The sequence below is a fragment of the Dermacentor andersoni genome, chromosome 5 (genome assembly GCF_023375885.2).
Source record: "Dermacentor andersoni chromosome 5, qqDerAnde1_hic_scaffold, whole genome shotgun sequence".
NCBI lineage: Eukaryota > Metazoa > Arthropoda > Arachnida > Ixodida > Ixodidae > Dermacentor > Dermacentor andersoni.
In genome coordinates, this window is record NC_092818.1 from 159,970,716 (window position 1) to 159,995,295 (window position 24,580).

The 24,580-nt window shown below is 44.3% G+C and overlaps 1 protein-coding gene across 2 annotated transcripts; it reads left to right on the forward strand.

Moving 5' to 3' along the window:
* Positions 1–894: 894 nt before the first annotated feature.
* On the forward strand, positions 895–24,296 carry LOC126531496 (cytochrome P450 3A8-like). 2 transcript variants are annotated; one of them, XM_055070547.2, is made up of 15 exons: positions 895–1,206; positions 5,949–6,004; positions 6,074–6,170; positions 6,960–7,012; positions 10,039–10,135; positions 12,110–12,226; positions 15,989–16,077; positions 16,201–16,346; positions 18,500–18,615; positions 18,689–18,830; positions 20,825–20,985; positions 22,199–22,290; positions 22,706–22,849; positions 22,964–23,126; positions 23,768–24,296. In XM_055070547.2, exons 1-15 carry the CDS (start codon positions 1,165–1,167, stop codon positions 23,843–23,845), a joined length of 1,593 nt encoding a protein of 530 aa, XP_054926522.2. In that variant the 5' UTR covers positions 895–1,164; the 3' UTR covers positions 23,846–24,296. The 2 variants fall into 2 exon arrangements, with proteins under 2 accessions (XP_054926522.2, XP_072144545.1); XM_072288444.1 differs by lacking the exon at positions 5,949–6,004 and having other exon boundaries at positions 896–1,206.
* Positions 24,297–24,580: the final 284 nt, after the last annotated feature.

Sequence of the window (24,580 nt, forward strand, 5' to 3'; positions counted from 1 at the left end):
ATTCTGATCATGGGGTGATTGAATGTTGTGGTACACAATACAATCATCAGCGAAGAACCGGCATCGTACCGGGGAATCAAAGGACAAGTCATTCAGATAAATCAAAAAGAGAAGAGGTCCAAGTACTGAACCTTGCGGTACAAATGATGTTAAAAAAAATATTCTTAGCTTCTGTGTAACATCCATATTTTTATGGCTATTGTTCCTATTTTTATTGCGGTGATTTGCCTTTTCCTTTTAAGTTCACGTGTTGTTTTGTTTTCTGATTCCTTATACAATAATGGCGCGTGTGCTTTCTATGAACCAGATTACTCTCCATTTTTGTGTGCTTGTGATTCGTATTCTCTTTTTGTACACTTCTGATTAGTATTACTGCTACGACAATCTTATCGGCCTTGTCTTATTGTTCATTCTTGTGATTATAGTTTATCAGTTCCCGTTTTTTTTTCTCGACTTATTACTCATTCGTTACATCTGTGTGCGTTACTGCACCCCCCTCCCCTATGTAATGCCCTCTGCAAGAGGGCCTTTAGGGGTATCCTGAATAAATAAAAAAAAAATACCCCAGTGCGCTCGTCAATTTCAGGCGGACAGTCTGAGTTGCTAAGAAATTTGGCTCTTTCGCAGAACACTTGGTCCATATACTTTCTATTTATTTATCTATTTACTTTCAGGGCCCGGAGGCACTACCGGGCCCTGAAAGTCGATGACTGGTGTACGTCCTCTCCCGTAGCGTAGCGCACGTGACGATGCCTGCGCTACTGGCTGGAGGCGACCTTGACAGCTAGCCGTTGGCCCACTGCGTGCTACTCTCGTTGGTTCGGGGCACCCTCTCTCTCACTCTCTATCTCTCTCTGTCTCAGCTGCCCTATCGGGCGTTATGTGCACACAGCGGGCCGCGAGCATTCTCCAGCTGTGACGTTGACACCGCTATAGCTCCCGGAGACTGTCGCGGCACCCAGCACCCACGCATAAGCGCGACGGAGCGGGCTTTGAGCAAAAGCTGATATTATCTTTGCGCGTTTGTCACAACCGAGTGCTTTTATCAAAGCAAAGCGCCTCTGTCAGCGCAGGAAGCTGGGAACGCCCCGTTTCATTGCTCTCTGTGTCTTCGATACTGGAGTACCAATAGTGCAGCATGGCGTTGTTCCTGGGATTGCCGGAATGGCTTATACTCGCAGCGACCGTCTGCATCCTTTATTACCTGTAAGTACTTGCGTTTATTTCGTGTTTAATAGTGAAGAAAATGCTACACGCCAAGTAGCGGGACATTTAAACTAATCTGACTGACGCAAGAACGGAATGAATTGGATTAGTTCTATAAGCGCGTGAGTCCGGACAAATGTCTCGATCATTAAGGCTTTTCAAGGATTGCCAGGAAATAAAGATTCTTTTTGGAGGTCCGGTTGTTTTGGAGGTCAGCAGTAAGCATTTTGACAGCCTAAAATATTGCCTTTCACAACATTATACCAAAGTAGTCCTGTCACAGTTTAGAATAAAGAGCAACTGATTGAATTCACAGCTGAGTGATTTGTTGCCATTTAAGGTTCTAAGATTCGGCAACGTTTGATTTTTGTTGTTTAGGTTTGATGATTACGCTTTCAGTGTCCGCCTTGCGGAATTGTTGCCAGCGCTCATCTCGCCTGATCAACATTAGAATGACAAAAAACCAACTTTCAACAAGAGAAAGCACTTAGGGCGTTGGGAAGAATTTTTTTTTAATTATGGGGTTTTACATGCCAAAACCACTTTCTGATTATGAGGCGCGCCGTATTTGAGGACTCCGGAAATTTCGACCACCTGGGGTTCTTTAACGTGCACCGAAATCTAAGTACACGGGTGTTTTCGCATTTCGCCCCCATCGAAATGCGGCCGCCGTGGCCGGGACTCGATCCCCCGACCTAGTGCTCAGCAGTCCAACACCATAGCCACTGAGCAACCGCGGCGGGTTTGGGAAGAATTTTATCCCCGCCAAATCGTGTAGTACGATATCTTCAAGAAACAAAATTTGAGACGTGCCAGTTCGCATCAAGCAGATGAATTCTTCCAAGACCCGCAACGTCTATGCTAACGCCAGCTGCCAGTTACCTGTCTGTTACGTCTGATACCAGGCAATTAAAGCCGTTTCTCAAGAGCTGGCAGTCACGAATTTCGTAATATCTCCCATTGCAGCGCTCGCATTACAGCGTGCCCTGGACGTCCGCAGCTGTTGGCCGATGATCATTATAACAGAAGTAACATGATTACGTAAAACTGTGGTGAAATTCAGAGTGGCTTTTTTTTTTTAGAGCGATAGCTGTTCTCCTCAAAGTACAATTAACAAAGTCAATCTCGGTGCGCGTTTGACCTTCAGCAGCCGGAGCGCAAATGTGAAGGTGTGACGTCACGTGACGTGATCCGCTGCGGAGAGGCATCGCAGCTGCGCTCGCTCGAGCCTCGCCGCTGAGTACCCCGCATATAGGGGAGGGCTTAACTGCTGGTTCACCGGTGCTTGGTCGCTCACTCTTGCCATGGATGAAGCACACACTGGTGTGAGCGCGTGGACCATGGAGGAAGGAAAAGATTGAGGGAGGGGCCCTAACGTCACTCTTTGTGAAGCTAAGTGAAGCTGGAAGTTGGCGTTGCTCTGCCATCATTTCGGGTGGTTCTCCTCTCTTGTTTACATGTTTCGCGAAACCACGCCGCCTTGCACGCAACCGGACTGCTCAGATGCGCGTCCCCGCAGCAAGACCAAACAAGAGGATATAATCGCCATGTCTCATCGCATCACCGTTGCCAAAGTCATGTTGAAATAAGTTCATAATGAACTTCGAAAAGTGAGGTGTGAGGTCGAATAAGCTGCTTTTACCTACCGGTTTTTATGAAAATAAGCATGCTTTATGAGCCCAGCAAACTGTTCTCACCAACCGCAGGTACCGGCAGCTGCTCAGTTCATGCGTGTTTTTTTTAATCGCCTTTATCGCTCCCTTATGCTTGCTTGGATTTCCTGGGACTATTGTGAGCCGACTTGTGAGACGGACTTGTGAGCTAGACGTCTGGTTGGGTTGGGTTGGGTTAGGTTAGGTTAGGTTGGGTTAGGTTTATTTCGCAACTTTATAACGAACGTTCTACGTGCCGCTGTTACGTTCGACCTGCGGAGGCTGGCGATCTTCGGGGAAGCGACAGTCCCCAACCGAACGGCACCACCATGCCTACTGCGGCGACTCGCTTTGAAAACAACAATGCGCCGAGCCAACAGGCCGTGGGCGCCATCATGTCTACAGCGGCGACTCGCTTTGTAAGGACCACAATACGCCGCGTTCCCAAGCGAGCGACGACGGGATGTCTAGGCGCAGTCAGCGGACCAGGTATTGTTTGTGGAGTAGCCGTCGCCTTCACGGTATAATTGGAGCGGGGAAACTCCTGGAATAAGAAGTTTTGCGGCGCCGTCTCACGGGCCTTAGAAATCGTCATTCAATGGACAGGCGCGGCGGCCACTGTCTGCGGGGTCCACACTGGGATCAAGAGGCGCCTGCTCAGGACAAGACCCTTGTCCGCGAGAAGCCTCTCACCTTGGTGTGGTCAGTGAAACCTGTGCGGAATTGAGTGTGTAGACCCTCCCCCTCAAAGGCGGGTCGGCGACGATGACTTTGGACGCTCCCATCGGTTGAAGGTTGAACGGCCGTTTTCCCTCACCTAAGGATCTAGGGAGTACAGAGTGTTTATAAGCAGCCGTTGTCGGCTCTTCGCTGTGCTTTCTCTATCAGTCATGCTAGACTGATGAACTGTAACGTTCTCATGTAGATACTGTAAATAAATCCCATATTCCTCGTTCTCGATGAGAACAAGTCTCTCCCTTCAACAGCGTCCTCAGCGTGGATAAGTTGGACGATGGCATGCGCCAGCTACCATCTATTTCATGCCCGACTACAATCATTACACCGCAAATGCACCACGCGCTGTCAACAGCAGGGATCACTAACCTGCAAGGAATTCATTGTACAGATTCTGAAACGCATTGGTTTCGGCCTTCGATGGCACGTTAGTATGATTCCGCCGAAGAGAGCAAAATTTCCCGCGGATATTTCTTCGTCTGTTGCCATTGCCGTAGCGCGGTACATTGCGCACAGCGTTGCATGCGTGTTCATTTCACGAGCTTTAGTTCCTCCTGTTCCGCCTGACCACAGCAACACCCGGGAGAGCACGGTACAGATAACACAGCCTAAGAAAACACGGAAACTATCGCAAACTTGCCCACACAACGCCTTTACTACGGTACGAAACCTATGGAGCAACACGTATGAGCGCACAGAACCATAACAAAGCCACCATTGTGGCCCGAAAGCATGGCCGCTACAGCAAAAGAAAGAAAAAAAAAACAAGAAGGGGAGAACCCTATCACGTCACTTCCTCCACACTTGTTTCCTAGCGCGCGGAGGGGGTAGGGCCTCTCCTCAGTTTTTTCATACTCCATGGCGCCGACTCGTTGCCGCAGGCGCAAGGCTGAGTCTGAATATTACAGCAACCCAAGTTCTAACTGCAAGCAACTACTTTACAGGCAATAAATCAGTCTTTAACTTAGTCAAGCCACAGCAAGACAGTTCCTTTCACGTGCAATAAAACATTCAAAGAAGCAAAACCATGTCTAACCATGCTTAAAAGAGCTTTCGCTCGTAAAACTAGGTTCAAGCCACGTTGAAACCCAGCTACGTTTTCTTTTGCTACTGACGATGAACTTAGCACAATATACTGACGCAAACTTTAATGTCAACTTTCTGCTTTACAAGAACATTTTGCAAGGTCAAGTCCTTAAAAGATTAAAATAAATTGTGCGCTCGAAATCCCGAAACCGCGCAGTGGGTTCTCGGAATCGCAACTACTGGAAAACCAAAACATTGTGTCGGAGCCATTTTCCCTCATATTCGGTCCTACGTTGAAACTTTTCTACAAAGTAAGTCACAATGGATGTGAGAATTTCGTTTCAACACCTGATATTTTGGCGTCGGGTCCTTCCTACGTAAGCTGGAGCCCATTGGCTACATGCGACGTTTGTTATCTCTCAGCATTGTTTTTCTGCGTTCATACGCTATAGCCGGGATCCGTGCAACTATCCACGAATAAACCTCGGCACTTAAAGCTTGAGTTCCGCGTGCCAAGGAAAGCTGCAGACCATCAGAGCAAAACTTTCGTAGCACAACTCAGAAAATTTCATGGGAACTAAACCTCATAACCTAAGACTTACTCCTCGACCTTATCAAATCAGTTTTCTTTTCGCAGGAGTTCTTTTTTCTCAAGCCTTTTCCATTAGAAACACATTTGGTATAGCAGAACACCTGAATAGCCTTTAAAGGGACACTAGGACACTAAAGTGAAAAATGATTTCTTCTGCATCAGTAAATTACCGTTCTACAACACCAAAAACACCACTCTTGCAACGATAAGACGTTTGGTAAGCCAGAAAAAGCGCAAGAACGAAATACTGGTGGCGACGCCTACTTAAGTTCCCGCACCTGCGGGCTGTGACGTCTTAGATTTTGATGGCATCTTCTAGGGCCTACTAACTATATTTAGCGGTACAGATTGACTTCATTGTGTTCTAAAGGAAGCAAACATTACACATGGCAAGTTTCGGGAACCTTTATTCAGCCAACGCGGCCCAAATGCGAAAACATACTTTGGAATCCCTGACGTCACGATGACGTACCGCCGCTTGGGTTTCGGTGCGAAATTCAAATACTGATACTTATACCTTCATTTTCTCATCTAATAATCAAACTATTTTTCTGAAATGACTGCGCGCAGGGTTCCCAAACAATGCTTCATTAGTCTAATCTGATTTATTGTTTCGCTTTAGTGTACCTATAAGTTTAGTGCAATCTGAGCAATGTTACACGCGTGATACAATAGGGGACAAAATTTTTCTAAGTTCTTAATTGTATTTTTATAACTTTTGCATGGCGATGTGCAAGAAAACTTATTGTCGTAAAAAAAGAAGTCATTGTGACACAAAGTTGGTTTCGGAAAGGTAAGCTGTACACGGAGGCATATTTATGGAATATTTTCATGTGGAAATACTTATTCAATTGTTTTACAGATATGCTTCTCGGAATCGCAACTACTGGAAAAACCAAAACGTTGTGTCGGAGCCATTTTCCCTCATATTCGGTCCTACGTTGAAGCTTTTCTACAAAGTAAGTCACAATGGATGTGAGAATTTCGTTTCAACACCTGATATTTCATTAAAAAACGCAAGCAAGGATTTTTACCATCTAGTTTTTCACTCATGTAGCCACACTATTGAAGTTCACTTTGAAATTCAATTAGTCCACACGATGGATTATTAAGTGCACATGATGAGAAAGCCGCCACAATGGTATTTGGGTCTAACTGCAAAGAATGCAGTGCAAGAAAATGTTCAATAAATGGATGAAGGTTGAGCACTGATTTCACCTCGAATCCAAAAGTAATGAATAAACGTGCTGTTAATAGGACCTGTCTCGATTGTCCTGTAGTGCACGGCCCCAACCTAAAATGTGCTATTCATTTTAAGGTTAAAACAAGATCCGCTATACTAAATGCACAAATACTTGCAATATTCATGCGGTCCCTAGTCATGACGTTGCCATCTATGATATTATCAGCTTTTAAACTCTAATATTCACCTCGTGCTCTTGTCTTCGTTCAGGGACAGGCACCGCCAAAGTTCAGTCATAGTTTAGTACTCAGTTTTTCTCGATATACAATCACTGAGAGCTTTATGTTGGAGGGAATTGCAGGGTAGAAATGTCAATCTTATTTCCCATGTTTATGCAAATACACCTCGTTTTTATTGACAAGCGCACGAATTCCGGCTTCGCACAGGAAACGTTGCCGGTTCAGAAGATGTTGGCATGAAGTCCTGCCGTAATATGCAATGAACAAAGAGGTATTAGGATGCCAATTTCAGGTTTTAATATCCTCGAATTTTCTTTAACTTGCAGGCCGTCCACGCGATTGACAATGAGCGGTATCGTAAGTATGGAAAGTTCTTCGGGTAAGACAACTTCATCCTTTCGCCTTTCAGAGTTGTAACTAAAAAAAAAGTAGCTTTGAAAGAACAAAATGCAGCAGGAATCCTTTTGCACATATATTTGATGCAAAACTATTATTTGATAATAACCTAGAGAGTAGAGCGTAAAACGTAGAGTGTAGAATAGTAGAGCGTAGAAAAGTGATTTGTTACTTTTTTTTGCAGCCAAGCAGCAACTGTGATTAAGAATACTTGAAAACGAGAAGGTTAACATTCAAAGTGAAACATCTGATAACTCTGTTCTTAGAAAAATTACTGTAACGTTATTCTTCTAAGTTATGTGTATTTTGTTATGTATAATTTGCTCATGATCTCTTTATGTGTCGTTTATCTTCATTGTGCACCAAAGTAGAAAGCTCATTGCGTACCTGTCCACGGACACATGAATGAACACTTCGATATAATTTGACACTGTTTACATCCATTGAAAAAAAAAAAAACACGAAAATTGTGCGCTTATGAGAATTCCAGGGCATGTGCGAGGACAGTGCAGTGATGAAGTAATGCGTACGTAGTGATGCGTGTGCACGCTTTACACGTGTGGAAATTATCTAGGTGCATTGCGGTAAAATATCAGTTTCGCTAATTGCTTGATCGATACATTTAGAGAAATGAAAGAAACGGCGCGAAAGAATTACTGCGTGTACGGCTTTGAAGGGTTGTATAAATACGATCACATCTCAAACAAAATGCTGACGACATTTTAAAATCGTAATATCGATGAAGAAGCCAGATTGAATAATCAACCTTGCACTACTTAGAGGCGCGCCTCTAGTTACTCTTATTGTAAGATAATTGCCCTCAACTAATTAAGATTACCAAGATTACCATGATTACCAAGTAATTACCCTCATCGTATTCGTACCCTCATCATAAAAGAACTAATCGCTATGCGAGATTTAAAATTGTTTTGCTGGATTTGCGTTAGCGCTTGAAAAAACGTGCTTTATTCTTCAAGATTGGTCAGCTAATGAAGGGTGTCAAAACTAAGTGTTAATAAAGCTCAGCGGGAGGCACAAGAACGCTCGTGAATAGCCAAATAATTTTAAAGTTGTTTCTGTGATACTATATTCAGGTATCTTCAGCGGAAATTTTTTACACTTGTAGTTCGGGTCATGTATACGCACTGAGGCATGCGTTAAGCGTTCGTTTAATTTCGGATTGGCAAACATTAATCTCGGAGGGTCATTTGCAAGAATGCGCGCTTTCATGGTCGATGACCCTGGAAACCTCTGTTCTGAGGGAGAATCACATGCTCCGCTGGTTCCGGTGGACCCGTGGCAGCGCTTTGGTTCGCGTTGGGAAAAGTACGCATTTGACAGCAGAGGCGACGTTATAAGGACGGTTCATTATAGCGTATTGCAGCCAACGTTATACAACACACACTTGCGCATGCCCAGTATACACTGCGATTCTGGGGCTCTTCCCAGAATACACTGTTTACGGACGGGGGTCCGGTTCACAGGAATATGGGGGCTTCCATAAAATTCACTACCATCTGCTTCGGATCTGTCACGTCGCCGTCCTGCACTTTTCAACCGATTCTATCTCAAACGATGCATGTATTTGCTCTAGATTTGTGTCATGCTGCTTCGAGCAAAATATTAGGGACAATTGGGCGATGTTTCAGAAATTAGTTTTCACTTTTTAGGTAATTTAAGCTTAAGAGGAGCTGTATGTGGCGTCCCAGATTTTGCGCCACACGTTATAAACCACGCGTAAGGCCCCTTGCATGACGTCTTCCGCCCAACCCCCCAAGCACGTCGATCATGGGGTTTTGGCCACGCGCACTGGCAAATCCCAGAGGCAACGTATTAGCAGTTTTTGCATATATGACGCCACAACCTAAATTTTTATAAGCTGGTCCACGCTACCGACGTCGGTACTGTGGAAATAATACGGATACAGAGTGTGACGAAGTTGATATCTGGTGCGTTTTTGATTTGCGTGCTCGTAGCGAACCTTTATATCTAGGTAGTGTCGCAGTTGTCTGCATTCGCATTAGCCTTCCACTCGGTGCCACTGTTCTAATGGAACTTATTCGCGCCGTGCTATGCCGCGTACGATAGCGTTACGTCACCCACTAACGCAAGAATTTGACGCTATGTTGAAGCAATCTATACTGTTGCGCCCACGTCACACGAAACCATACGAACTTGTGCCGGCCTAAGCCGCCGTGAGAAATCGGTGTGCACAATTGAAAATTTTTAGGAATTGTAGAGCTTCCAGCAGAAATTACTAGAGGGAAATTCAGAGTTGCAATTGTTAGATGAGTAGTAAATATTTGAATTTGCCTAAACTTCACGCTAGTGGCTTCATACGTTCGCGAGGCGTTATCTTTTACGTTGTTCTTTCTCAATCAATCAATCAATCAATCAATCAATCAATCAATCAATCAATCAATCAATCAATCAATCAATCAATCAATCAATCAATCAATCAATCAATCAATCAATCAATCAATCAATCAGAGTTTGCTAAACCCGGCAAGGAATTTTGTATCCATGACATACGTAATGATTATGAATGATTCTATCTACAACGCAACACTTCTTCTAATGTGATTCACTTGCCAAGATGGAAAGCCGTTTTAAGCCAGAAGTGCGAAGTTTAGGCAAATCCATGCATTACCTATCGTTCGCATGCCGACTGGACTGCCATAGTTGCAGCTCCTACAGACACTAGCGCTAGAGCATCTTCTTCTAAGTTTTGTAGAAAACTCTTTCAAGAAAATAAACTGATCAACATGCCAGCAAAATTTCAAAGATGCAAGTGCTTTGCAGGAGCACAGTGCACTTCAAGGATGAAAATGCGCTATGAAATTGGTTTCGAAAGCAGGCACACGGTTACGGATGGAAACGCGCCGAGATTTCAATTCGTACAGTACACGTCTCGCCCGTGGTAAAAAATTGAGCGCTTCGAAAAGAATTTCGTTGCACTCACGAATATTCGTCCCGTTGTTTAATTTTGATTAACATCTTTACGTGCAGGGCCTTCGAGTCCAACAAGCTCATTCTGTTTGTCGCCGAGCCCGAATTGGTGAAGCAGGTTTTAGTAAAGGATTTTCCATCACTCCCAAACAGAAGGGTAAGTATTTCTTCGGAAAGATGGTAAGCAAGTTTCTCGCTGAGCAGTTTCAATAACACTGCCTGATAAAAAAAAATGTTTACGAGGCAGCTTTAGGTTGGCCCCAGCTCCGAAGCCGTCTATTGAAATACATGTAAAACGCAGACATGATTTTCTGAGACAACTCCTCGACTGACTTTTATAAAATTTGTTGCACTTGAGAGGGAAAGTTAACTTATAATGACCGAAGAATGTGAAATGTTGATTTAGGGCCTGAATTGTTTACAATAATTTGGGAAATTTGATAACTCCGAAAAAAAAATAGAAACACGAAGTTTACAAATCCGTCGGTCTGCAACAAAAACAGATATCGCAGTTCTAAACCGGACAAGCTTGATTCATCAATCTACAGCTTACGTAGAGTTTTCATCATGCTTGCAAGAGCTTTGCAAAAGCCGTATTTACAAATAATAAATATATTGCCCAGGGGTGTATAATATTTCAATTTTGTCCGCATTTGATGCATTAATGAGTGCAGGCTTCAGAATTGTGATACCCTTTTCGATTTTTGAGTTGCCAGAGTTGTAAATTAGATAGTTCCGTTTTACTAAATTTTATATTCATCAATTTCCATATAAAGATTGATTGCGTAAAACAAAATTCCGCTTCCAGTGACGGCTAGAGTTTCACTTTCTCTTTTAAGTGTAACAAGCCTCATGTAATTCGTTGCAGTGGTTGCCGACAAAAACGATTTCTCCTTTCCATGTATTTAGATAGGAGCATGGAACTAAAAGCTTCCCTTTAAGTTCATGGTTTTCGCGCCGCAGAGGAGAACGACGAGAAAAGAAGCATGAAGGTGTAGTTACAGGTAAAAAAAACAACTGACAAGAAAATTAACATATAACCAAGGCAAACTCAATTATCATAAAGAAAGATAAGCCGCTCTCACTACGCCATCGTAAGAACGACAGCTAAGAGCTAAGAGAGAGAGAAAGAGACAGAGAGAGAGAGAGAAAGACAGGGAGGTTAACCAAAGGCGAGTTTCCTGTTTGCTATCCTGCACTGTGGTGCGGGATATAGGCGTTGTGAAGACAACAAAGAGGGATAGGAGAAAAAAAAGGCACAAGCAAAAGAAAAAGAGAAAAAAAAAAGAATAAAAGAAAAGTAAACTGGTAGCAGAAAAGGCGTTCCAATCACGGGCGCTCAGACAGGTCGGACAATCTCAAGAAGCGCAGTAGCGCTTGCACGGCCTCCTGATGCGATGTACAGCTGAGCAGTGCTTTATGATTATGGGCCTTAGCGTTTGGGCATTGCCACACATTTCGAACGCGGTAAGAAAACGTTAGCGATCTGTGTAGAGTGCTGCTATGAGCATGCGAGCATGCTACGCATGCTATGAGCCTGCATTCGGGCGCATGCAGCGGGGAGCCCACAACCTCAAATAGGGAATCGCTCAGTCTCGCCTGATGTTTTCAAGGCCCCCTAATATGCCTTGCCTGAGACGCCACATACCAGAGCGCGACAGCCCATAGACGCAAGCCGTTGGGCAATTGTTCATGATCACGGGTTATTACCGGGCGAAAGCTGGCGCGCGCAATCCTTCAATCCACTAGCAAACAGGAAAGTGTCGTTGTCACGTCCCATCGGCCCCTCGCCGCTCCTGTGTAGCATTGCGACACTTTTGTCAGATGCCGAGATTGAAGGCTCACCATGAGTGCAACACAGAAAGAACACAACGTAAGAATGGCGAAATAGGGAGGACATTGCTATTGGTGCTGCCCGAGCTGAGGGAAACGTTGGGTTGAGGAGGAACGGGAAATTGGTAACAATTGCGCTCTCTATACATTTCCCTTTTCATGAGGTAAAATTCTGCGGGAATATAGGTATTTATCAAAAGGCATCCAATTCACTTCAGTGTGTACTCAATTTTGTAGAGAAGGTGTCGCACCACCGATTTTAACTGTAGACGGCAAGATCAGTTTTTTTCTATTCCAGCCGTTCAAGCTTTACGACCCTTTGCTGGACAACATGATGAGCATCGCTCCTGTTGAACAGTGGCGGAAGATTCGACCAGCTGCGAGTCCAGCATTCTCCACTGGAAAGCTGCGAAAGGTGATTGGTGTTGTCTCTCTCGTGTTGTGACAATGCGCACGCCGAGGTTTTATGACGACGTCGTCTGAACTGACACTGCCAGCGTGTACTCCAATTCTGGCCAGCATTGAAGACTGCTTCCTCTGAATGCTATATAAGATGACAGTTTCTATAGAAAGTAAAGGACCGCACTTGCAAGACGTCTCTGCGACTTGAAGTCCTCTCGCGTGGGTAAAAAGAAAAGCTTATGTTATCCTTATGTATACGCATTGCGAGCTCGAACCTATGGGAAACACGGCGTATGTTACATTCAGCGCATAAGATGGCGTGGCTACGTCTTTTGGGCGCAGGCGACATTCTCAGCGAGTTTCGAAGCAATCAGCTCAGTCGCCATCTTGTCTGGACAACCAAAGAGGTTGCATCGTTTATGACGTCGATCCTGAGTTGTGTTGGCTATAGTGCTCGTGAAGCTGTCTCGTTTGCCCGCTCCGTCAGAACTTGAATTAGAATTAAGACGGTCACTCTCCGCTTAGCTGTCTATTTAGTCGTCTAGTTGAGTATTGGAAAACAGCCCAAGTAACAGAGAAGCAGGCCTTTGTTAACGCTATTAAAACATGGCACAAAATCTTACGTTGAAGAGAGAAATACAAGGAAACCATTGTACGTGACGCACTTGAGTGCATCATGTGGTACTTTTCAGATACCTTAATTCGCTGAATGTGTCAAGCAAACTGAGGCAAAGATGACAGCCTTTGAAATATAAGAAAAGCGGTGGTAAAGTTGACAAAAGCGCTTTTTTTATTTACATTCACGTGCTTTTTTTTTTAATATGGTAATGTAGAGTATTAGCGCAATATGAAGATGCAGTAAGTCGGTGTCACTTGCTAGTGCTGTGAAGAGGTGGAGGGGATTAACAGTATTTGAATAATGTTCCATGAACGGCTTACAAATAAAGGAAATCGGCTTAGCTAGACAAGGAAATAAAAACTCAGTCTATTTCTCTAATGTTATGAACAAACGCAAGATATCAAAAAAAAAAAAAAGAAGTTACAGGCACACTCGTGGCGAATTCGCAGAGGCCATTTACTTTTCATACTTTGACAACGAGCCTAGAAGTGCTCCAATATTGTGGAAGTCAAGCCCCGATCAACAAATTATTGAGAGGTTCAATATATATACTACTAGCCTTGATGAATATTTGTAATAATGAAGAAAACGCTTGACGGCTCCGTTATGAGGGATGTTGAAAAAGAGCAGCGGTAATTTTTCTTTGCTTGAGTTGACCTACTTCTGACATGCTATATTCACGTTGCCGTGATGGTGGAGAAACAGACAGTGACGAAAACTGGTGAGCAACGAAAGCTAACCGTTTTTCGGACGAACCTGCGTCCAGAAGAAACAAGTGACATTTAACGCATAACGATAGCGGCAAGCACACTCAGCTGTCGTCGAACTCTGATCTATGATTCAGATGCATCGACTATTTATACATGACTCGTCGAAGGTTTCAGCATAATCACTGGTGCTCCCGTACCTGTCATAATGTACGACACTATTCGTGTCGCGCATGCAGTCTGATTCATCCAAGTTTGCCGACAACATAGACTGCAGGTAGAATCGGCGACGACAATCGAGAATGTTCTGATAGATGCAAGTGCGTCTTGCGCTGAGCAATAGCCTTTTAACATTTCTTAGACGATGACAGGAAACGAAAAACGGGGGCATGCACCACTATTATTGCAGCAGCTAACGCAAGACACTCGGCAGAGTGCCTGTACAGAAACGATGCAGAAACGATGATTCAAAAGGTTTGAATTTCCTTCCAGTAACGGACAAGAGGAAAAAATATCAGCATTGCTGGATCTTGCATGCACGTTTGCAGCGCGGATTTCAAAAGCACTTACAGAGAAGGAAACAAGTACACCGAACGAGCGCTCGTCCAGTCTACTTGTTTCCTTCTGTGCAAGTATTTTTCAAATCGGCACTGCAACATGAATCCGATATCTAGCAACCAACTAGCCCGCCTCATCGCTTTGATTTGCATTGCCGCACGCGGTCGCTTTCTGATCTGCGATAAATGAGTTAAAGGGACTCTCTGGTGATAAGATTTGTGTAGTACATGCCTTGAAGAAACCACCACTCGTTCTTAACGATGGCAAGGGAGATTAAGGTTTTAAAAACAAGAGCAAGGTCATTTACCACATCTGCTGACTCCCAACGCTGTTTATTAATGATACGCCTATTGAAAAAGTTTCCCATCGGTATATCGTGCTCTTTTCTTCTCTTCTGACATGATGACGTAGCAGCTACGCTAAAGCATCCAACTCACTTGTATTCATCAGACCCCGCTCCCTCCATTTCTCAAGCTGACCGCAACAGCTGAGCGTAACACTAAAAGCACGTAGTTCGCAGCAGCATGATATATTTCTTGGGTGGCAGTGTGTCTAGAGTTCCAGCTTTGAGATAGCATTTTTCTTCATACATGTTTTACTGAAGTATGCACACACAAACAGACTACTACTCGGATTGAAAAGTGCGCCACGGACAGGTTCTGGATGTTGCCGAGTTTTCACTTTACCAAAAGACTCCAGGCGACGGTCCGGTGCGGATGTTGCTACAGGCGGGGTTAGATTGGCTGACGTGGTAATGTAAGATATGCAAAACTATGTAAGTAGTCTTGCTGACGCATCTTACTTTCCCTAACCAAAATGACCGTTCCGCTGCTAGTAGCACTGCACTGATAAAGCTGAGCCGGACTTTTTGAAGGCTCGGACTCTGCGGAGAGAGGAGATTGGCAGAAATAAGATTAGACGCAATGTGTCGGATACAATAAAACGAATGAAACAAGTCCGTATGCTTATAACTTAATTACGATTCAAGAACGAGGTACGTCGTCTCAGTTAGGCAAGACGAGGTGTGTGGAGAAGCGCATTTGCGATTATTGAATGGGGACGGCTGCTTTACGTGAGTGTCTCCTTTCATGTCATGACATGAATATGAGTTCATCGCTCGCCGTGGTTGCTTAGTGGACATAGTGTTGGGCTGCTAAGCACGAGGTCGTGGAATAGAACCTCGTCCCCGGCGGCCACGTCTCGATGGGGGCGAAAGGCGAAAACACCCGTGTACTTAGATTTAGGTGCACGTTAAAGAACTGCAGGGGGTCAAAATTTCCGGAGTCCCCCACTACGGCATGCCTCATAATCAGAACGTGGATTTGGCACGTAAAACCCCATAATTTCTTTTTTATATATGTGTTCTTCATGATTCCGTCTGTTCAGTCCCTACAGAAAGGCAAGCAAAATGCAGGACACATATACATTCGTTACAACTGCTGCAATCAGCGCTAAAGCTTTTGACCCGCTAGAATTATACCTTGAGGCCAGAGCCATGTATAGGCTGCATATAGTCGGGGAGGCTAACTTGTTTTGCAAGTTAACTTATAACGGCGTTTTAGTGATAATGGCAGGATGTTTAAATTGCAGAAGCCTAACAAATTAATCATACAGGAACTTGAAAAGGAACTGCACAGAGAATACGACAGCTTTGGTAAAGGACCTTCTTTCTTGTGCACGTTTACTACTTGGAATTGAATATTCTCTTCGGCTATAAACTTAAGAAGTAACCTAAGAGGACTCGAAAAAACTAAACACATTCGCGAAATTTTTTTTTACTGGATATACGTAGATTCCTAACTGTTTCGAATGTAATTCGTACAAGCGCTTTAATCGCCCCAGGACGACTTCTGGGTAGAGACATTATATTTCGTATCTATCACGAACGCAGATGAACTCGCTAATCGAGGACTGCGCACTTATGACCGCGGAACACTTGAAAAAGGCGGCTTCTAATCGAGAAGACATCGATGCCAAACAGTAAGTGCCTTCACGCTCTCAGCGAAGAGAAACATAAATATTGGAGCCCGTGTCAGCACACGCACCTTTTTCTGCAATTTTGCGTCGGGCGTTAAGAATACGTTTGTTATTTCTGCTGCTTAGATTCTTTGGTCACTACACATTGGACGTCATTGCGAGGTGCGCTTTCGCCACAAGGCTGGACTCCCACTCTGACCAGACCAACGAATTCGTGACCAGATCAAGGCAGGCCTTCTCTGGACGCATCACACCTCGCCTTTTCTTGTTCTGTGAGTTTTTTGCTACGAACACGTCGTGCTGTTGGGCGTGCAGCTTCTTGCGCGCATACTTTTGACTGTCGAGAATTCAACTCACGAATATGTAATAAAGTTTTCAAAGTGCAATAAACAGCTTTAATTCGTCGAAATAGCCGCGTCGTTGCGTATCTTAATGAGCAAGTTTTAGGACAGGGTCCAGCGGCTGTGCTCACGACTCCATAATGTTATTGAATTCAACCACCACGCAAAGCCGCCAGACAATGAATCGTAGATAATAATTGGTGAAATTAACCGTTCTTTTAATTGAAATTTAGAAATAGAACGGAAGCGGGAGATGAAAGCGGTCAAAAAGACGCCTTAATTGCCACCAGTGGAAGACTAGCCTGCATCTTGCGCGTACGCGTGAAGGGTTCTACAAAACGAGCTACGGTGACGGCTGCCTCTCCGTCCACTTTCTTACGTATTTGTGTCTGTCTGCTAAGTCCAGTCCTGGGAGTCTTTGCTGCAGCGCCACACGTGAACGTAGTTGCTGATGTGGAATATTATTTCAGTTCCAGGTGTCATGTAGAACTTAAACTTTAGTAGCGGGCAGCTGGTAAATAAACCAAAGCCAAGCTGACAAAAGCAAAGCAGGAAAGAAAACAGCCTTTCGGGTCTCCTTATTTTTCTATCTCACTTCATAGCGGGGGCCTCGAATCGAAAGGACCTTCCACACCCGTTTCAATTTCCATGAGTGCATGGCGCTCATTGACGCTCCCGGGGCTTGATCTAGAGAACACATACACACATACACAATAAAGTGGACGGAGGGACAGTCTTCGCCGTAGCCTAATTGATAGGGCACCACAGTGGCATTGCGAAATTTGTTGATTTGGCTTTTACTTGTAGCATGTTATCTATTTCTTTATTGTATAACATCACCGCACTTGTCAGAGTCATTACATGGAGCGTAATGCTTAATATATCACATATACATAACACTGTGATACGCATACATTCCCTGATACAAAATGGGCGATCAACAAGAAACAACAAAGAAACTTAATTCCCCTTTAATTTCCTTTAATTTTTCTAGCCTTGCGATTAAAGAAACAATTAATTTCCCCGAATACTTCCTTGGCTTCAACGTCTGTTGGTTTTATGTGGTGGTAACAGAAAAAATGGCGTCTCTTAGTTCTCCTTATTCTTGTCGCTGAATTCCACAATGGCGCACACTTCCTCACATTGTCAATGTCGCCATTGTATCGCGGATATAACCTGATGAGGTAATGAGAAAGACGCCTTAAGCAGTGCACGCGAGTTCGATTTACTACGCTCGTTATCAAAGCGTACGCTTCATGTGGTACAGTTTTGATGCGCTGAGGCAGGATGAGTGGCTATCTCGTACTACTTTGTGGTGGGGACGTACACGTTGGTAGCACTGAAAAAAAGAAAGAAAAGAAGAATCTGAAAGTGTTCTAGCTGATAGAGGTCTTTAGCAGACAGCATGTGCGAGCACCTTTGACTTTGTAGTGCTGTCCGTGCACGTGTCTCTAATGCCCCCCCCCTCCCTCTCTCTCTCTCTCTCTCTCTCCATTCTTTTTATTCCACTTCCCCCAGCGTAGGGCAGCTAACCGGAGTCCTGACTGGTTAAGATCCCTGTCTTCTTTTTATATGTATATACGTATATATATCTCACCACGTTAAAACCACATACCGGAATAAGTCTGAGTTGAGTTCGCGTTTATTACTCACGACGTATAGAATTGAGGGAGATAGCAGAAAAAAATCTGTCACGTTAACTTGATCGGCCCTGCCATCCTGTTGATTGTTCTCTGTGAGTTATTCCCCTTTGGTGGCGAAGATAATCTTTTGGACACTCCCCATAAAACACGTTAAACAGTTGTACTGGGCGAGCAGTAGCGAAAAAGAAAGAAAACGAAGGTGAATGAGCCGCGGGTTTACATAATTTCCTCTTCTAGCTATCCCTCTCTAACACTTTTCTGTCTACTAACATGAACTAGTTTGCTCTAAATCCTTGCTAGCAGCCACCCGGAATAAATAGTGAAAGTGTGTTTAAGCACGAGAACAGCGTAGTTTTTTTTTTCCTTTTGTTCCTTTCTCGAATCAGATATAGTTATCCCTACTTTATATAGTGACCCAGAATGCTTATACCTCCATTTCAGTCGTATTTCCAGCCATTGCAAAAATGCTAAAACTTCGACCATTCAACGCAGAAATCTTTCTGTACTTCAAGCACACATGTCAGAACATCATCAAGGCCCGACAGGACAAACAATCCGTAAGTGACATTTCTTTGGCGTTTACAAAGCAGTTGTGTCATGCTTGTCAGCTACCTCCTTTCTGCCCACTAGCGCCACGAAGACTTTTTGCAGCTGATGATGGATGCTCAGGAAGGAAAACTTGGGTCTACGGCAGAAACCACTGAGCGGGACAACCAGCTCTTCAACCTTGGCTCAGATGTCAAGCCAGATACTTCGTTTTCGTCGAACAAGAGTAAGACGATTTTTATTTGTTTGAACTGTTGAAAACAACGAGCCTTTTCAATATGGGGTCTCGCGCAAATAAAAAGGAGTTCGACCACTATTACAAGACAGGAAGGTCACTACAGGATTGCATGAGAAGCAATTGTGACCACCAGTAAAGATATAGGTTTGCATGATTCGTTTGGAGCGCGTGATTGACACGCCTAGCTTCAAGGTTTTGGCATCTGTGTGTTGTTCAACCCACTGCTACCTCACGTGGAGTACCTGGCAATAAAGGGGCCTAAAGAACAAAATAAGTTGAGATGTATTAGCAAATTACAATTTCTACAATAATAAGTAAGCCACTTTTACCGCGAGGCGTAGCTTGATGATCCAGAAATTAGGCAAAATTTAAAGAAGGATCGTGACACGGACTTGAAGCTCCCGCTCAAGCTCGCCACGACGTCAGAGATTTTGACGGTGTCCACTGGGGCCTAACTTATTATTTATCAGCAGAGACGGACTACACTGTATTCTAAAAGAGCCAAGCACAAAACTTGGGAAGTTTATTTTAACTTTGCAAAAACAAATTTTACCAGTGACGGAGTCTGGTGTGTGAATGAGAATTTTGCATTATGCTTCAGGATTCCCAGGGATCATTAAATGCATTTACTTTAGAGAACTAAATGACATTTATGTATTATTATCTGCATGTTTTAAGAATTCGGAAACAGCACTTGCATTGCACTATGAACAGAACAGAAAGCGGTAAGCTAGCAAGCAGCAGTTTCTTTCAGGCAAAAAAAGGTTCACTTTAGAGTTATGTAGAGTCAATAGAGCATCGTCAACCATCAAAACATCTGTTGTTTTCAGACGCGTTTCAGTACAGACCAGTCGACAACTCCTATGCAATCAACCCTACATGTAATTAGTTTTACAGCGAAGCTGTTTATGGCTAGGGTTCCATCCATTTTTGCTCTGCGTCAACAACTATCTGAACCGATCCTGGTGATAGTGCAGAAAGTGTCCGAGCGCAATGGCACGTAACCCTGTGGACTAACCCTGTGGACCCAAAAATGGCACAAGGGTAAGAACAGAGGTTTTCGAAATGCTCCTTACATTTCCCACGTGATGAAAATAACATTGCGTCTGATTTGTAACTTTCCTTCATTCAAGGCAAGCCTGGGTGTGCGTGTTTCATGCAGATATTTATTGGTTAATTGAAGTCTTATTACGCCGTGGTAGTCGAGAACCACAGGGGAACGTGTTTCCCTCACCTGGATTCCAAGTGCCACGATTTGATCTTAGCACAAAAGGCCCAACCCGCGTCGGCAATGTCTACGTTCGCACCGCCCTCTCTTTGTCGGCGTTCCAAGCGCTTGCCTATCTAACCTTTCTTACCGCTCTCCCGTAGTGGCGGTGCCGTCGAAACGTCACGCATGTCTAGTTTCCTCCGGATTCTTTGGTCGGTGGTCCCGACGTCGGCGCAAATGTATATAAAAAACCAAGAAGACAAGCTGCCGTTCTCCATTTTGAATTTCATTTATCTTCTGTCGTCGTAATGGGGAAGCCGCGTATTGTCTGGGCTCCCGAGGAGCAAGGTGCCTACGAAGAGCGATGTGCCATATGAGCTTGGCGTTTTGTGGACTATCTTCATCGACTATATCTTCATTGTGGACTTATCTTGCCGCCCGCCGGCGACGATCGCATTATCGTTTTTGTTCCTGCCGTCGCTCTTCGTTGCTCCTCGACAATCCGGAATATACGCGAATATGATGGAATTAATATAATAATAATAACAGAGGTGATACGAGAATGTGTTCGCTTACATTTCATCCTGTTGACCACCAATCAAGCGATCGAATGCGTTCGTATCATTGTTCAAAATTATGTGTCACCTCTGTGTCTTGTGCTAAACAGCTTCACTGGTCATCCACCTTTGCAGAGTGGAGTGGCTCATTATTTAATTCTGGTTAACCACGATACAATTTTTCTGACACTGTCGACGTAAATGTTTGCCTGCAGCCCTGACTGAGGACGAGTCCATGGCGCAGTGCGTACTGTTCTTCATCGCTGGCCAGGACACAACCTCAACAGTGATCTCGTTCACGCTGTACTTGCTCGCAATTCACCCTGACGTACAGGAGAAGCTGAGAGAGGAAGTCGACGAGTGTTTCAAGGTTCACGTACGCAGTCCGAGTTGTTTATTTTTTATTGAATTGGGCGTACTAACGCTTTCGCGTACTGACATCGCCAATGGATTATCATACATTAGCTAAAGTATCATAAAGTCGGGAGTTTTACGCTAGCTGTGTCACAATTAAAGGACAACTGATAGCTTCTGCAGGTCGTGGGTTCGGTTACCGACCGATCTGTGCGGAATGCAAGAACACTTGTGTTCTTAGGTTCAGAAACACGTTGGCAATCTCCAGGTTGTGCAAACCACCCTGCCGTCCCTATCGCGGCCTCTCTCGTATTCCATGTGTTACTTCGAGTCGCTAAACTCAGCGAACGAATCGATCAACCACACTGAAACTCACGTTTCTATTTTAAGTAAAACGACTTCGGTCATAACTTCGGGACTGTAGTATAGTTCGTTCTCTATATTTACGTTCAGCTTCAATGAGAGTAATGTACGGACTGAGGGACCGGGTACAAAGTTTTGCGTTTTACGCTACTGAAGTTAAGGAAGCTTTCATGAAGAATTCCCATTAAAGACGATATCGCAGCGTGCCCCGCTTTTTAAAACTCGTTCACAACGGGAAAAGCTGGAAATTGCAGCAGCTTATGCGAATGCTCTATAAGAGCGCTGCGTGTAGTCTATTGTTTCACCTGAGCGGCTTTCAGGATAACCATCCAGGAAAAAAGAAAACGAAAAATATCTGAAGCTGTATGCGCCAGTCTGAAGCGCGTTGTGTAACACTAATACGATGTGCGAACAGAGTAAAGTGCTTAGATAAAACGCTATGTTAGAGGAAGACAAAAGCTATTGACCTATTAGGCGCATTTGGTGTAGCTGAGCTATGGGGAGCTTTTAGAGCCATTCGGTGTATCGCTAATGTTGCTGTCGCACCATTCATCAAGCGAGAAAATAGTTATAAGACAGTAGTTTAATCTTCGAGGTTTTATTACGATGCTAGCTACACGGCTTGTTCAGAGTGGTTACAGTTTAACGAGGAACATGAGTGGCGTTCAACATTAAAGCGAGTGGAAAATGAAGCCATTACACCACGTCCTACTAGCTGTAGCCTAGTATATCTACAATACTGAAGTAAAATTTTTCGACATCCACGTAAGTGCAACGCTAAAGATTGGACAATGAGATTAGGAAAATTTGAAAGTGACAGTGTCTCTGGCTTGGCTTTAAAGACATGCCCTTCTGCTCTATGTTGTATCCAGGGAGAACACCCGAGCTTGGATGTCGTCACAAAACTCAAGTACCTAGACTGCGTTGTCTCCGAGTCTCTTCGAATGTATCCTCCAGCGACGCGGTAAGACCAATCGTTAAACTTTCTCAGTGCAGATCAAATTCTCTGTAGGCAATGTGCCAACGGAAAGAAGAGTGTGAAATGGTTGCCTTTAAAGGGACACTAACGAAAAACAATAAATCAGTGTAGGCTAATCAAGTACTTCTGTAGAACTGTATTTTGTATAATTTCGCGGAAATGCGTCAATTATTAGAGGATGAAATGAAGGTAATACTTCCATGTCTTGAATTTCGCGCCAAAACACCTGCACTGGTATGTCAGTGTGAAGTCGCAGATTTCATAGTGTATTACCGTGTTTGGGCCCTTGTGGCTCAGTAAAAGTTCTGCTAACATGCTTAGAAAAATATTAATAATGAAGCCAGGTTGTTAGCGTCCATCGGACTTACCAATCAAATCTTTTTTGCGCGCTTATTTTCAGTATTGAGCGATCACCGTATGAAGACTACGTTCTCGGAGAAACGGGAGTGAAGGTGAAGAAGGGCGAGTTGGTGGCCATCCCCGTGTACTCCATGCACTACGACCCGCAGTACTTTCCCAATCCTTCGAAGTTTGATCCAGAAAGGTAAACGGAGAAAACTGCAACCTTTGAGCAGCGCAGCTGTGCTAGTTACCAATGGCGTCATATGTTTGCATTTTTGAGTTGACGATGGTAACACGACTGGTAAATTTCGTGCAGGTTCAGCGACGAGAATGTCGAGTCCATACAACCGTACACATACCTGCCATTTGGAGCAGGGCCTCGCAACTGCATCGGCATGCGCTTCGCCTTGCAAGCAGTGAAGCTGTCTATCCTGCACACCATCCGGAACGTGAAGGTGGTTCGCACGGAAAAGACAAAAGTGAGTTCGAGTGTTTGCGCCAACTCTGGAACCTTGTGCGTTGCGGTGTATGTGCGGCTCTGATGACTACATACGCATCACAGCGACATATAACAGAGCGAGGAGGAGCATTGCGTGCTGCAGGCAGACCTATAGCCTCGCAAAAGCTGCCGCCGTTTGCTCCGACCGAGCGCTATTTATCAAGCGCGGCAGACTCCGAAACGCGTCGCCATACGTCTGGGAACACTGGGACATCTAGTAAGAAAAGTGAATGACGAGGAAGGATTCGAGCCGGGCAGCCACCGGCTGCACGCCATCCATACGGTGCCATGAAAGGTATCCCACCCGTGTGGTTCGCCATTCGCAGCCCAACTACGCATCACGGAACTTTACAAAGAATAGACTTGAGACACTGGTGAAACAAGCACATTTACTCATACGCCAAGTTGCATTGCAGGTTGCAATTTGTTCGTTACGTATAAGTAAGTTTCTTTGTAACGTACCACCGTGCTACCGTGAATTTAGAAATTAGCGTATACGAGTGTGAAATGACGTTCTACTGCTGGACGTTTCAATTTTGTCGTTTTTTTGTAGCCGCTCTTGCGCAAGGGAATTTTTCTTTAGAAAAGTAAGGGCTAATGTTACTCTGCCTCTTATTTCAGGTGCCCCTGGAATTCCAGAACGGATTCAGCGTGCTGACAGCCAAGGACCTCACATTAGGAATACGTAAAAGGGGCTAGCGATTTTCCTTTCTTTTTTTCTTCCACAGGTCCTTGAGATCTTGAGAATAGGGTGAAGCTCACTGTGCGAACGGTTCCGTTTATTTGTTTAGTAAAACATGGATATTTACAGCTTTACAGTTGTACAGTGACTTTGAGTTCAAGAACTTGATGCCATCCGGCCAACACGGAGGCATTCTTAGAAGATACGTCGCACGTGTCCTCACTTTTCGGTGAATCTTCATTCTTATTCTTCACTTCTTCCTCTACGTTTCTCAACTTTCAATGATTTTACGTACCCCACCCCTTAATCGAATGCAGTACAGCCAGCCGGAAGAGGCACTGGTTAACCTGCACGTCTGTCCTTCTCATTTTCCTCTTGCTCCCCTCCTGGATGCATACGCTTCGTTAAGGCTAACGGCACTGTACGAAGATGTGTCTATTGCGCAATAAATATGAGAATGGTGTCCTGCGCGAGTTGTGATTCTTTCTGAAGAGTCATTCAGAAAACATGGAAGGAGTGTTCATAACACTAAATGCACATCGAGCCTTGTATTAGAACTTTGCTGGTGTCATAATGTATAGGCCACTGAAAAGGCTGGATACTTTTTTTTAGGAAGTAGGCGGATATGATTGATGGCATTTTCTTTTGAACGGGCTGTGTGACAAGCGATGCTCCCAAGAAGCCCAGGAAACTGATGAATGCGAAGTGTAATGAGAAATTAAGTCGGCCGCCATCTTTGCCTGAACATGGCT

Bases quoted from the DNA above. Each gene is read 5' to 3' on its own strand.
- LOC126531496 (XM_055070547.2), top strand. From the start codon at position 1,165: ATGGCTTATACTCGCAGCGACCGTCTGCATCCTTTATTACCT. The intron at 10,136-12,109 runs GTAAGTATTTCT...TTTCTATTCCAG, and splicing joins CATCACTCCCAAACAGAAGG to CCGTTCAAGCTTTACGACCC. The intron at 23,127-23,767 runs GTGAGTTCGAGT...CTCTTATTTCAG, and splicing joins TTCGCACGGAAAAGACAAAA to GTGCCCCTGGAATTCCAGAA.